Consider the following 14,459-nt stretch of genomic DNA (forward strand, 5'->3'; position numbering starts at 1 on the left):
AAAGAGAGAGAGATTCTGCCAGTTATCTTTTTACCTTCTGGATAGTATTCCTTTGAGGCAAAATTTTTTTTTGAACAATTGAAAGTCCAGTCTGACTACTTTCCCTTTGTGGCTCATGCTTTTAGTGTCACATCTGTAAGTCTTTTATCAAACCCAAGGCCATGAGGATTAACTCCTACATTTTCCTTTAAGAGCTTATGGTTTTTATTCTTTTTATTTAGCTCTTTGATCCATTTTCCATTAACTTTTATATATGGCATGAAATAAGGATTCAACTTAAATCTGCACCATTTGTCAAAAGACTGTTTTTGTCCCATTAATCTTAGCATGCTTGTTATAAAGCAACCAATCATAAATGCATGTTTATATTTCAACTTTCAGTTCTCTCCCATTTATTTAATGCCTACTTTTTGTGCCAGTACCACAATCTTTATTATGTTGCTTTCTGTAAGTTTTGAAACCGAGATGTTGAGTCTTACTTCGTACCTCAAAATTGTTTTGGCTATTCTCTAGAGGTTCCTTGTAATTTCATACAAAATGTAAAACCGGTTTGTTAATTTGTACAAAGAAGTCAGGTGGACTCTGATAGGGACTGCACTGAGTTTGTAGATAAGTCTGGGGATTACTGCCATCTTAACAATGTTAAGTGTTCTAACTTATGATTGTGCAATTTTAAAAAAAAAAATTTAATCTTTAATTTCTGTGAAAAATGTTAGTTTTTAGAGTAAAAGTTTTGCATGTCTTTTGTTAAGTTTATTATTAAATATTTCTTTTGATGTTTTATAAGTGAGATTGTCCTAATTCCATTTTGGATTTTTCACTACAAAAATATATTGATTTTTGTATATTTATCTTGTATCCTCTAACCTTACTGAACCTATTTATTAATTCTAAGTTTTTAGTGGATTCTTTAGGGCTTTCTTCATTTATATAACACCATGTCATATGAAAGCAGAAATAGTTTCACTTCTTTCTAAGCTGGATATCTTTTCTGTTTGCCTAATTGCCCTGGCTAGAACCTCTACTATAATGTTGAATAGAAATGACAACAGTGGACATCCTTGTCCATTCCTGACCTTATGGGAAAAGTAAGTATGATACTATGAATATTGTGGATGAGAAAGTGCCATTTTATTATTAGTAGAATAATGAAAAATGCTTTTTCTATATCTATGGAGATGACAAAGTGATTTTTTATTCATTGATATGGCATATTGATTTTTAGATATTAACCCAGTCTTGCATTCTTAGGATAAATCCCATCTGGATAAGGTACATAGTTTTCTTTACATGTTCTGTATTTGTTTTGCCAGTACTTTATTGAGGATTTTGCATCCACATTTACCATTTTTACAGAATTTTTGTAATTTCCTTGTTTTTTTTTTTTTTTGGTAAGGGGGATTGAACTCAGGGGCATTTGACCACAGAGTCATATCCCCAGTCCTATTTTTATATTTTATTTAGAAATAGGGTTTCACTGAGTTGCTTAGGATCTCACTTTTGCTGAGGCTGGCTTTGAACTCACAATCCTCCTGCTTCAGCATCCCAAGCCACTGGGATTATAGGGGTGAGCCACCTTGCCCAGCTAGATGTTTCTTCATTGCCATTTGCTCTCAGGAATACCAAAAGTTTCGAATGGTTGTTTTTTCTTCCCAATAGTTGCACAGTATAAAAATGAGACATTTACCTTTTTTTTTTTTGGTACTAGGGAATGAACCCAAGAGTGCTTAATCACCAAGTCACATTCCAGCCCTTTTAAAATATTTTATTTAGAGACAGGGTCTCACTGAGTTACTTAGGGCCTTGCTGAATTGCTAAGGCTGGCTTTGAATTCATGATACTCCTGCCTCAGCCTCCAAAGCCACTGGGATTACAGGCATGTGACACTGTGCCCACAGAGACATTTACTTTTTTTAAAAAAATTTTTTGTAGTTGTAGATGGACAGTATGCCTTTGTTTATTTTTATGTAGTGCTAAGAATAGAAACCAGTGCCTCACACATGCTAGGCAAGTGCTCGGGCCACTGAGCCACAGTCCCAGCCTTGAGACATTTATTTTTAAATTAGCTAGTACTATTTGACAATTCTATACTAACATAAGGGAATAATTTCATAATGAGTATAAGTAACCAAGTAATATAGTCAAAAGTATAAAAAATTTAAAAGATGGAATTTCATCTTTTTGGCAGTAATATTTTATAATTAATAAGAACCAATTTCACTTAAAACAACTTTCAGTGCTATAAAAATGCAACAAATATTTGTCTCTATGATTAATTAACTTAATTAATTGACTAAATTAATTAATTATTGTGCCAGGGATTGAACCCAGGGTGCTTAACCACTGAGCAACATCCCCAGCTCTTTAATTTTAATTTTGAGATAGGGATTTGTTAAGTTGCTGGGGCTGGCCTTGAACTTGAGATCTTCCTGCCTTAGCCTCCTGAGTCACTGGGATTATAGGCATGCACCACCGTGTCAGGTAAAAAATGATTTTTATAGAGTTTTAAATTTTAAAAAATAAAAACACTTATCTGTCTGTTCAGTAGGGAAGAAACAATTCTGTTTATTAACCTCACTGTATATTCAGAAAGGATTAAAAAACACTTATTTCCTGGACAAAAACTGTACCAAAAGTATTTCCTTACAAAATAATCTCTCAGACCAATAGTATTGGATTTACAGACATATGTACTGACACACATTAGCTTGAACTAATACACAATTTAAACATTTCTGCAACAACAGAAGAGTTCTACCAAACTCTTATTGCATTTATGTGAGAAAGTATGTTTTCTTTAACCTCTTAAAAATAGTAATAAAAAATTACAAAATAATGTAATTGTAGAATTAAGGCTGAGACTATATAATCTAGTATTAATAAAGCCAAACAATACTTATAAAAAATGATGCTGCATATTTTATTTATATACAGAATAAGTCTTTGAAATCGGAAAAGCAACCTGTCACACGTTCTCACTCATCAATTTAAAGTTATTCTGTGTATCTTAACATTTGAATTCCAAGATACCTGTGCTTTTTTTAAATCCTGAATTCTTCATTGAGTTTCCTCATATATTTACAATTAAATATCTAGTCTCTAGAACCTTCCTTACACAAAGGACAAAACATTTTTGTTAAATAAATTCACACAAAAGAAATAAAAAGGCTGTTTTCAAGGAATAGTTCTAACATATTCATGATAATTATACTGAAAAATAGTACATATACTTTTCTTCAGGATTAATAGATGCTATGTGCCAGTTTTAGAGTCACTGACATGTGAGCATACTTTCTTCTGACACATTTGCAAGATAACGACAACCAAAGAGCAGGGTGACTGGATAATTCCAGTAAATCCATACTGTCCACTGAGATTCATAAAATGGAACAGTTGATTTTAGTCATCTGTAGACATGGAAATTCATTCTCAGATACTTGTACTGTCCCCAGAAATACTCAGTTTGGTAAGTCACCTTTTGTTCTGAAACAGAGATGCAGTGGCAGGGTATTCTTAGTGAGAACAGTGACCCCTTCTCTCTGTCACCTTTTATACATCTGTTTTAGTTGTAATCCTGTTGGAAGTAGAAAAAGAAAAAACATTGTAAGGTTTACACACCAAAGATTTCTTTCCTAAATTCACTCATTATAACTGGATATATTTAAATATCTAATGGAACTATGTCCTACTAATTCTAATTTCTTGGTTTAAATACATTTATTTTAATTCTTATTTACAATTGTTTACTTCACATGTATGTAAAAAGAGAGAGAGAGAAACTGAATGGCTAGGTAAGTAGTTACCATGCATGGATACAAATACATATGTCTATAATGCACATAAGTAATTTGAAACCTTTGGAGTAGTATCATCTCAGATTCAAATTCTGCATATATTAACCTATTCTTCCCCTTTCCCTAAACAAAATTATGATTTTAAGAATTAACAGGAATTATAATGTTTATTATAGAAGTCACAAAATAAAGACAAGCAAAAGGTAAAACTTAAAAATACTCATAATCCATTAATGCAGAGATTAACACAGTCAATATCTTGGTATACATCAATAGTGATGTATTTTTATTTACATATGTCCAAATGTTTTCTTTTCAAATGCCACCCACAAACAGAAGATACTTTTTTTTTTTTATATTGGAGATTAAAACCCAGGGGTGCTCCAACACTGACTTACACCTCCAGCCCTTTTATTTTTTTGAGATACGGTCTTGCTAGGTTACTTAAGTCCATGTTAAGTAGCTGAGATTATAGGCATGTGCCACTGTCTCTACCTAGAAGATAACACATTTTGATAAAGCACTAACTTAAAATCTTTTAAGTAGAAAATGACTTATAAAACTGAGTGTCCATTTAAGTAAACAAGTTGGTTTGCTGAATATTGTATGTGCTAATAAACATGGTCTATCACTGAAATATTCAGGAATATTAATATTCCTAAAGTTCAGATGTAAATTATGGGTTAATCTGCAGTTTCTCTTAGTATTTCATGAAACAATGGTATTTCTTATAACTAATGGTATCTTAGAGTTGATAAAATATGGTACATTATCTCTATTAAGAGAAAACAATATATAAATATTTAACATATTAAACATACACAAATAAAATATAAATATATACAGAAACAAACATTCCTTTTTCTGTTCCTACGATTAAAATTTGTTTAATACTGTTAAGACAGTTTATTTTCAGATGCTCTGATGCTTAGAAAGTGTAAGAATTTTCAGTTCAAAACTTACAAAGAATAGGCAGACTGAGGATGAGAAAATTATATCCACAAAAAGCTTTATTAGAATTTATGCTGTAGCATAAGGGGAAATAATACGGGAACTGGTCCTGGTAATTAAAATTTTTAAGTTCAGTCTCTTTACTGAATTATATTCCAGGGTTGATTTTGCTACTTATTTTATTCTCTCTCTCATGTTGTTGACTCCCCTCATATTTATCATTTTTGGTTGTACAATTACATTTAAGAAAGAGATTACACTGCTGGCTTAGATTTTTTTCTGCTGTTAGAGAAACAGAACTGTTTTCCCATCAAAAGAGTAAGAACTGGGACAGAGTGGAGCAGAGTCAGTGGAGTCAAAGGGTTTGCGTTGGTCGTGGTGGACAGCCACGTACAGGTTACTGGTTTCTAGAGGTTGACATCAGACGGGGCTCTATGGTGCCAGCAACTGTACCAAAAGCCAATATACCAACATTTAATTGACTAATTACCATTGTTATCTAAATGTGTGGTGTCAGCTTTTTATGTCTGGAGACAAGACAACAAAGTATTCAAAGTTTGGGCTGAAAATCTGGCATATTCTAGCTGTGGTTTCCTTTCCTTTTCCATTCTGCTCCCATCATTTTATCTCACATTGCCCTTGTTTAGGGCTAGGCTTTTCACTCTTTGTTGTACTTCCTGACTTGAAGTCCAAAGTCCATCAGGCAGACTGTCTCCCATTATTTCTAGACTACTTCCCAAACCCTCTGTGTCTAGTATATTCTAGTCTTGTTTCCAGAAAACTTTAACTGAATATGAAGACAGAATGACAACACTTTCAGAGAAGAAATGGCTCCAATTTTTTGGTACACATTTTCTAAAAAAGTTAAGGAGAGAGAGACATGAAATTCAAGAAACAATGATTCACCCAAGACAGTAGCCAAGGAAGCCTGAAGAGAGCAGAGTTGCAGGAAGCTTATACAATTACTATCACTAGTGCAGAAGAGGATCTGAATAAGACACATGGTGAGAAAAAAAAGGGGGATGCAATTAGAGGGCTGGGGATGTGGCTTAGTGGCAGCGTGCTCACCTAGCATGTGTGAGGCCCTGGGTTTGAACCTCAGCACCATATAAAAAATAAAATAAAGGTATTATGTCCACATACAACTAAAAAAATATATTTTAAAAAAAGGGGCTATTAGAAACTTCAGAAAAATTAACAACATACAAGAAATAGTCTAATAATAGGAACATAATTTAACATGATTTTAAGAATGGTAAGAATATGGAAGTTTTATGTGAGCCTGATGTTTGGAACACTGAATGGTGGTCTAAGTAAAAGTTATAACATTAGAACCAAATACAGAACTTGGTGATGATGTAGCCAGTAGTAAAGTGTCCTTGGGTTCAAACCCTGGTACCAGAAGAAACAAAACAAACAAAATATAGAGAATGTAATACTTGTACACAACTTTGCCTAGCACTAAAAAATATGTAGATATCATAATGTGATAAGTTATTTGTGGATTTTTACTTTTGAAAATCATGGAGGACTTTGTTACGGTTGCAAAATAGAATACAATTAAATAATCATGATAATATTAAATTCTCAAATAATTTAGAACAATTCAGTTCAAAAGTCAATAGGTGGGCAAGGCAAAATACTCTCTACACCCAATGGGACAGGTGAGCTGTACCCTCTAAAATTTAATAAAATAAGACAGATATACAACCAGAAGAGAGACATTATAATCCATTTATGTACGTCAGAATGCACTCTATAGTTACGTGTAATTAATTAGAACAAATTTTTAAAAAATGGAGGCAACAACACTATGACTAAAAATTAATAGTTAAAACAAAGGTTGCTTCTGGGAAATGGAATAGGTATGAGGATACATAGGATAAATTATTTTATCATCATAAGCTCTTTCTATACCTTTTGTCCAAAACAGGAACCACTAAGCCACATGTAGTTCCAGAGCACCTGCAATGTAGCTAGTCCTAATTGAGATTTGCTATCTTCTGAATTTTGAAGACTTTATATGGGGAAAAAACAAAAAAAACAAAACCAAAACAAACAAACCAACCAACCCCAGGTAAAATGGCTCTTTAATCATTTCTGATATTGTTCAAATACTGAAACGATAATGTTTTAGATATTGGATTCAGTAAAATTCATTATTAAAATTAATCTCACTGTTTCTTTTTTACTTTTCAATATGGCCCCTAGAGAATTTAAGATTACATGTGTGGCTCATATTACCATGTCCCTCCACCCTTCACTTTTTTCCTCCATGGCTGAGGACTGAACCTAGGGTGTTTCATGTGCTAATCAAGTGCTCTGCACTGAACTAAATTCCCAACACCATGTGCTCACATTATATAATAAAACACTATAAATCTATAACCCTATTCAGCTTCTATACATGTATGACTGATGAAAATGATACAACTATTAACAATGAAAAAGTTAAAAAACAAAAACAAAAACAAAAACCTCTAACTCAGTCAACCTCTAAATTGCTATAAAATCTTAACAAGATTCAAATCAATGGCTGTAGTAGTGCTGTAGTAACTGAGAGGTCTAGGACAAACACAGTCTGAGACTGGCATAGACTCAAACATATTTATCTACTCTACATCTCAGCCTAGAAATGGTCCTGAGGAATTTCTTCACTGGGAAGAAGGTTCTGTTCTCTTAAGAACCTGGAAAAATTTTCCTGCTACTCAAAAACAAAAAACAAAACTTCCTTAGAAAATTATGACAATGGAAGTTGTAGTTCAATGGTAGAGTACTTACCATGCTAGGTACTGTGTTCAATCCATAGCAATGCCAAAACACAACACAATAAAACAAAACATAACAAAACATCTGGGCAACTTCTTTGGGCTAGAGATATAGCTCAGTGGTAGGATGCCTGCCTAGCACATATGAAGTCATGGATCTGATCCCCAGTATGCATGTATGTTCACACGCACACACACAGAAATCTACATAAAGGCAGAGGGAATAATATAGTGAAATCCTGTTTCTGAGGCTTTAGTAATTATAATATTTTACCAGATTTTTAAAATACTTTTTGTCTTTTTTTCCTAGAGTATTTAAGAATATGCCCCAGATATCATAAATACCTTAGCATGCATTTCTAACTGTACATTTATTTAATATAAATGTTACTATCCATAAAATTTACAATTTAACACATTAAAGTATATTAAATACTTATATTAAAACAAATATATGATTATATAATAGTATTTATATACAACATTAATAAAAATATATCTAATAGCTAGGTTATATTCAAGTTTCTCCTATTTTAATATTGTTCTTTTATTTATAAAATTTTGTGATTCTGGGGTTTGAACCCAGGACCTAAGCACATGCTAGGCAAATGCTCTACCACTGAGCTACATCCCTAGTTCTTCTTTTGAGACAGGGTCTCACTAAATTGTGGAGTCTGACCTCAAAATTGCAATCCTGTCTCAACCTCCTGTGTAGCTGCTACCCTGGCTCAACAATGTCATTTTAAAATTGGTTTATTCAAATCCAAATACAAACAAGGTTTATATATTGCATTCAATTGGTAAGTCTTTTAAATCACTTTTGTTGATCCTTTCCCTTTCCTTCTTTTTCACATTATTTATTAGCAAATCAAAATCAGTCATTTGTTCTATAAAATGTCTCATCCTTGTGACTGTTTCTTTCTTTTTTTTTTTGCAGTGCTGGGGACCAAACCCAGGGCCTTGTGCTTGCAAGGCAAGCACTCTACCGACTGAGCTATCTCCCCAGCCCTCTTCCTTGTGATACCATCCAAAATTCTACATATTTCCTTCTTATGTACCCAAAACGATAGCAAAACACTAAGAGTCACTCAAATAATTTTCTGCAGTGTTTAATTCTTCCATGGAACTCCAGCTGAGAAAGTCTTGAGTAGAAGTATCATTAGATTCGGGTTACTTCCTCCGAGGCACATGTAACAGCAAATGTTCTATGACTTTTAGGGTTACTAAGATTGATCATTGAGTTCAGTATCCCAATTTGATCATTCCATATTCAGTTTCCCATCAATTTTTTACTTAATTATTGAATACCCAATTGATTATTATTGCCTAAATCCATTACTTTACCTACAGCAGCAAAGTAATGATGTTTTCATTTTACCATACTTCCTATACTTTGTTCTTACATAAGAACTTTCTATAAAGAACTTGTATAAAAAGAATGTTTTCCAGCTTTTTGGTAACCTAAAAGTTCATGTAAGAAAGAACACATATATTTTCTTTACAAATACATTGATTTTTACAGTAATGAGTTGGTACCCGATCAACTGCCCATGATGACCAATAACTTTGTTTTTTAAAATACCATAATTTTTTGCAACACGATGGGGAAATGTGTTTCATAATCTGGCCTCTGTCAATATGTTCAACCTCATTTTGGTCCTCTCTCCCTCTCACCTACCATGCTCGCTACCTGCTCACAGCTTCCAAGCCTACTTTTTCTCCAACTGACAGCACTTCCTATATGGTTGGCTCCTTCTCATCCTTCCTTCCTCAGTGTTCTGCTTCAATTAATTTTTCCTGACAACTGATACTGTTTTCCCACTACTTTCTGTTTCTTCTTTCCTTACAGGTAGAAAAAAGTTTATTTTAAAAAATATCCCCCTTCTGCAAAGGATTAGAGAACATGATGGGGCAAAAACCATATCACTTTTATTCACCCAGGAACATATAACACAAAGTAAGCATTCAAATATTTACTGAATGTGCAGGTGAACAGAACATGGAATACCAATTATAAAGACAACAATCTCAAGGGACCTCCTTTATGGTTATGTGAAAGTTATTCAAATATAGTCTATACTTATACCTTTGAAATAATGTATAAAATCCCCCATAACATAATACCCTTCTGTGGGCTGCCCCTATGATATTTAATCTAAAAAGGACAGGATTTATCATTGAGTTGAGCAGCAAATGGTTCTTGTTAGTTTTTATCTGATTCTTCAAATCAAACATTATAAGCAATTTTTAAATAATGTAAAAAATTTAAAAAGCATGATATTCCAGAATAGAAGCCTATACTAAATGTGGGGAAAAAATAAACAAATGATTTTGCATATTCTATATTTAGATATGCTGATCCCATGAAGCAGAATTTAAAACTTAACTTAAAAAGCATTTAAAACTTAACCCAAATAACAAAAAAGCAATTTCACTTTTTTTTCTTTTTAGTTTTAGATGGACATAATATCTTTATTTTATTTATTTATTTTTATGTGGTACTAAGGATTGAACACATGCTAGGCAAGTACTCTACCACTGAGCTACAACCCCATCCTACAATTTCACTCTTAATTTTAGTAAAATAAACAACTGACATTTCCAAACAGTAAAAATCATTAAGAAAATTGGATCTCCTAGGAAAATAAAATGATTATCTCATATTCATTATCATTGCTTAGGGTTTTTCAGTTTAAAAATTCTAATTGGAGCGAAAAGAAGAAATAATAAACTTATACTCTTCTTAAAGTAAGATGACCCAGGAGCTTTGATAAACTAACCAATGCTAATTCTCAGGTTAAAATGTGCTCACCTATTTTGTCTTGTAGATTCTCTTCTCATTCTTTTAGGAGGAATTGGACAATCTGTCATCTCGACTTTTGTTGAGTGACGCAATGAATCATTACACTTACGTGTGGGAGTCATACCTATAAAGATACAAAATGCAGAAAATCAACGGATGGGAATATTATATACATGTAAAAATATAAACAAATCTTAGTTTATAATAAAGATAATAAAATACTGAGAATGTCTCTTACTACTCCTGCTAAGAAAACAGTTTACATCCATTTTGAGATGACCTAGAGATTAAAAGTTTCCTGTCAATTTAAATTCTAAATCATTTGCATTCTTTTTATAGCTGGACTCCTTATCAACATAAATACTTATCTCTATACAGAGAAAACAGAAGTAACAAGAAGTAAATATATACCAAGTTTTTGCTCTATTAATTTCAGACTTTTTTCTTGTTCATCTAGTTCTTGCTTTTTCTTCTTCATATCAGGAGTATGAAGGTACTCTAACTGACCATTAAGGTCCTCATTCACACTGCCCAGCTTGCACACAGCAGAGCGATACTGTTGAAGAAGATCTGTAAAGAAACCAGACTTTTGATTAAATTACTAATATCACATCAAATTCACATTTTAGGGAAAAAAATTAGCAACATTAGGTACTGTGTTATAGTAAGACTTGGGAACTACTTTTAAATGATAACACATTCAATGTAAAGCAATGAAATAAGTAATCACAGTTAAGACCTCAACAAAAGACTGCTAAATTTAAATTTTATTTGATTGCTTGACTTAGTTTATTTCTGGGTCAGGAAAAGTTCTCCATATAGAAGTGTTTGGTCAACTGGATCACTCTCTCAAGGCTTACATCCTCTCTGATACAATTCAATGTAATTCTACAGAGACAAAGGGAGGAGGTGAAAGTGAGGCACTAGAAAAGTAACTAAACATACTGTTAGAAAACCACTGCTTCTCAAATGAAAACTGACTAGTAATAGGGAGTTTCTAATAAAAACATCTGTATAACCGTGACTCTGAGCATGCTGGAATGAACATGGCAGAGCCACAACTCATGAAACACTATACACTGGAAGGGAGAGAGGAAGAAAGGAAAGAATCACTGTTTTCAACAGACAGGGCTATTATAGAATTCTTTCAAAAAAAAACAGTAGGGTAAAATATTTCATTTCAATAAAACCTAACTTTCCCTAATTTGTCTAAAAATGCATTATGTTAGAGTTGACAGTATAGTTTGTTTACACAATTTACTAGACAATAAATATTAAATACACTGTGACTAGTTTGGGAGTTGGTAAACTATATTCTCCATAGGCCAAAATGGTAATACATTCACAATATTCTTAATACTGTGACTCACAAAGCCTAAAATATTTACTATCTGGCTCTTTAAAACTCTAAATGTCACCAAAAATGATCAATATTTATGGGAATGGACAAGCACCTGAACATTTCACAAATATATACAGTAGTTCACATATAGAACTGTGCAAGATAATTATTACAAGAACAGGGCACATCAAATATAATGAGACATAGTATACTTAAATGGTCAAGAATGGTTTGGGGCTGGGGTTGTGGCTCAGTGGTAGAGTGCTTGCCTAGCATGTGTGAGGCACTGGGTTTAATCCCCAGCACCACATTAAAAAACTAAATAGAAAAAATAAAGGTATTGTGTCCAACTACAACTAAACCAAAAAAAAAAAAAAAAAAAAAAAAGAATGGTTTAAGCAAGTATCCAACATGCTGGAAATCTATACTTAAGAACAAATACACTTGCATACATGTCTATGTGTGCATGGAACCATAAATACTTCAGATTTTAGAGTTTTTAAGAGTTGGGAATACTTGCTTAGGCTTTACAGGTTGAGGATCCTTAATCTGAAGATTCATGCACTAGAGATACTCAAGCTGTATTTTCATATATTTAAATACAAATTCTGTATGTGGAATTTAATGATAATAGTGTCCTTATGTTCTTTATTCTTTATGACTAAACTGGAAACTCTAGAAAAGGAAGTCTAGGAAAAAAAGGCTGTTTTTCTGCTCTGATGGCACTTCTAATTTCACATGAATATTTTCTGGGCTGGGGATGTAGGTGAGACAGAGGGTTTGCTTAGCATATGTGAGACTCTGGTTTCAATCCTAAGGCTTGTCAACCTCCCCACATCCCCACCTGCCAAAAAAGGACCCTCCTTCCTTCCCTCCCTCTTCTTTCTGGTACCAGGGATTGAACCCAGGGGCACTTAACCACTGAATCACATCCTGCCCTTTTTATTTTTATTTTTTTAATTTTGAGACAGGGTTTTGCTAAATTGCTGAGGCTATATTTGAACTTGCTATCCTTCTGCCTCAACCTCCTGAGTCACTTGGATTATAGGTGTGTGCCACTGTGCCCAGTCTAAAAGTACTGTTTTCTAAGCACATACAACAATATTTTGCATGTGAATGAACTGCAAGATTATGTCCAAATAAGAACATCAGCAATACTACCCTTATAGAAAAGGCAATACACAGAAATTCAAATTATCAAGGGTTGAAAAACCTATTTGCTAATATAATAAATTAGTTATAAGGTTCTTATACTTTTACTTTGTTTTCAGATGGGATGTCACCTGTTTTTCAGATATTTCAATTATCTGGGGGAAAAAACCTGATAAAGCTTCACTGAGATATGGACAGCAAAATAGTTTTCCTTTTTTTGCGGGGGTGGGGAGGGAGTTATATTGAGGATTGAACTTAGGGGTGCTTTACCAAAGAGCTACACTCCCAGTCATTTTAATTTTTTTTATTTTGAGACAAGATCTCACTAAGTTGCCAAGGCTGGTCTCCTGAGCCACTGGGATCATAGTGTGTGCCCTCATGCCCACTGGCAAGATAGTTTTTCAAATACATTATTCAATATGTCCAAGAGAATGGCCATATTAAAAAAATCTACAGAAAATAATAGAAAAGAATTGAAAGGTTAAAATAAATAAATAAATAAATAAATAAGATTGAAAATATATCTGAAGGGCTCTTACTAGGTAAATATAGTTAAGGACCCAACTGTCTAAACGTGAGTTGCTTTAGAAGGCAGAAGCAACTTTACCACTACGCATTTTAAGCAATTACAGAAGTAAGTAGCTTTTCCTATAGTTCTCTTTGCACTTTGTGTTCCATGTGATTTTAAGACCTTTATTGGCAAAAATACCCATAAGCACTATGAGTATGAAAAAATGATGTGAAAAAATACCAGCCTGTTTTGACTTGCTTCAAAATAAATAGGAGGAAGAGGTGGAGGAGTAAATAAGTTGTTAGAAGGTGGGAATAAGTGAAACAAGATTGGCTAAATTTTAATAATTCAAAGCTAGCGATAGGTTCATGGGAGATGATTACACTGTTCTATTCCCCTACAAAACAAAACCCCTTTCTCTTAAAGTTGCAGCACTTAATAATCTGGGTCACTATTTATAAAAATATTAAGACCATTAAATTAAAATATTAAGAACAAGTTGTTCAACACAGCAAGACACCTTTCAAATACATGAATAAGATTATTTTCTTCATTGAAAATTTATGTAAACTTAAAAAAAAAAAAGCTAAATGTATTTTCTCCTATTTTACATTATTTCTGTGTCAAAAAAGTTCTTCTCTCTATAGTGGCGATTTCAACTTTAACTAAGTTGGCCAGGGGAGGATTCTCTGAAGATGTGACATAAAAGTACAGAAGTAGGAAAAAAAAAAAAAAAAAAAAAAAAAAGAAGCACATATCCAGGCCAAAACCTTTATAGGTTAAATTAAAAACTTTTCTGTTCAATATTAATCTCAATTAATTGTTATTTAACTGTGCCAAGAAGTTTCTGACCATAGATAAAAAATGGTAATATATTTATTTTTTTTCTGTGCTATATTTGGAAACAGGTTAGTAGTATCATAAAATGACCTGAGTAGTTGACTTATTTAACTATATTTTATAACAACTTACATTTAAAGTTCACTTCTAAGTACCTTTAGGATGAAGTTAATTTTCTGAACACATCCTTGGGTAACAGTCTATGAATATTACTCATTTGCTATTTCCTATAATTTAGTCCATTTCATTTGGAGATTCTACATATATTATAGAAATTATAAAAACATTCAGTTATTTT

The 14,459-nt window shown here is 32.8% G+C and overlaps 1 protein-coding gene across 1 annotated transcript in view; it reads right to left on the minus strand.

The window, feature by feature from the left end:
- Window positions 1-2,422: 2,422 nt before the first annotated feature.
- The window catches only part of Smchd1 (structural maintenance of chromosomes flexible hinge domain containing 1), a 157,502-nt gene continuing 145,465 nt past the window's right edge, over window positions 2,423-14,459 (minus strand). The window contains exons 46-48 of the mRNA XM_047526412.1: window positions 10,728-10,886; window positions 10,326-10,440; window positions 2,423-3,574 (exon numbers count right to left, since the gene is read on the minus strand). Coding sequence (XP_047382368.1) covers window positions 3,550-3,574; window positions 10,326-10,440; window positions 10,728-10,886 — 299 coding nt within the window. The 3' untranslated portion in view covers window positions 2,423-3,549. The remainder of the gene's footprint in view (window positions 3,575-10,325; window positions 10,441-10,727; window positions 10,887-14,459) is intronic.

This window comes from Sciurus carolinensis, chromosome 15 (genome assembly GCF_902686445.1).
Source record: "Sciurus carolinensis chromosome 15, mSciCar1.2, whole genome shotgun sequence".
In the NCBI taxonomy this organism is placed as follows: domain Eukaryota; kingdom Metazoa; phylum Chordata; class Mammalia; order Rodentia; family Sciuridae; genus Sciurus; species Sciurus carolinensis.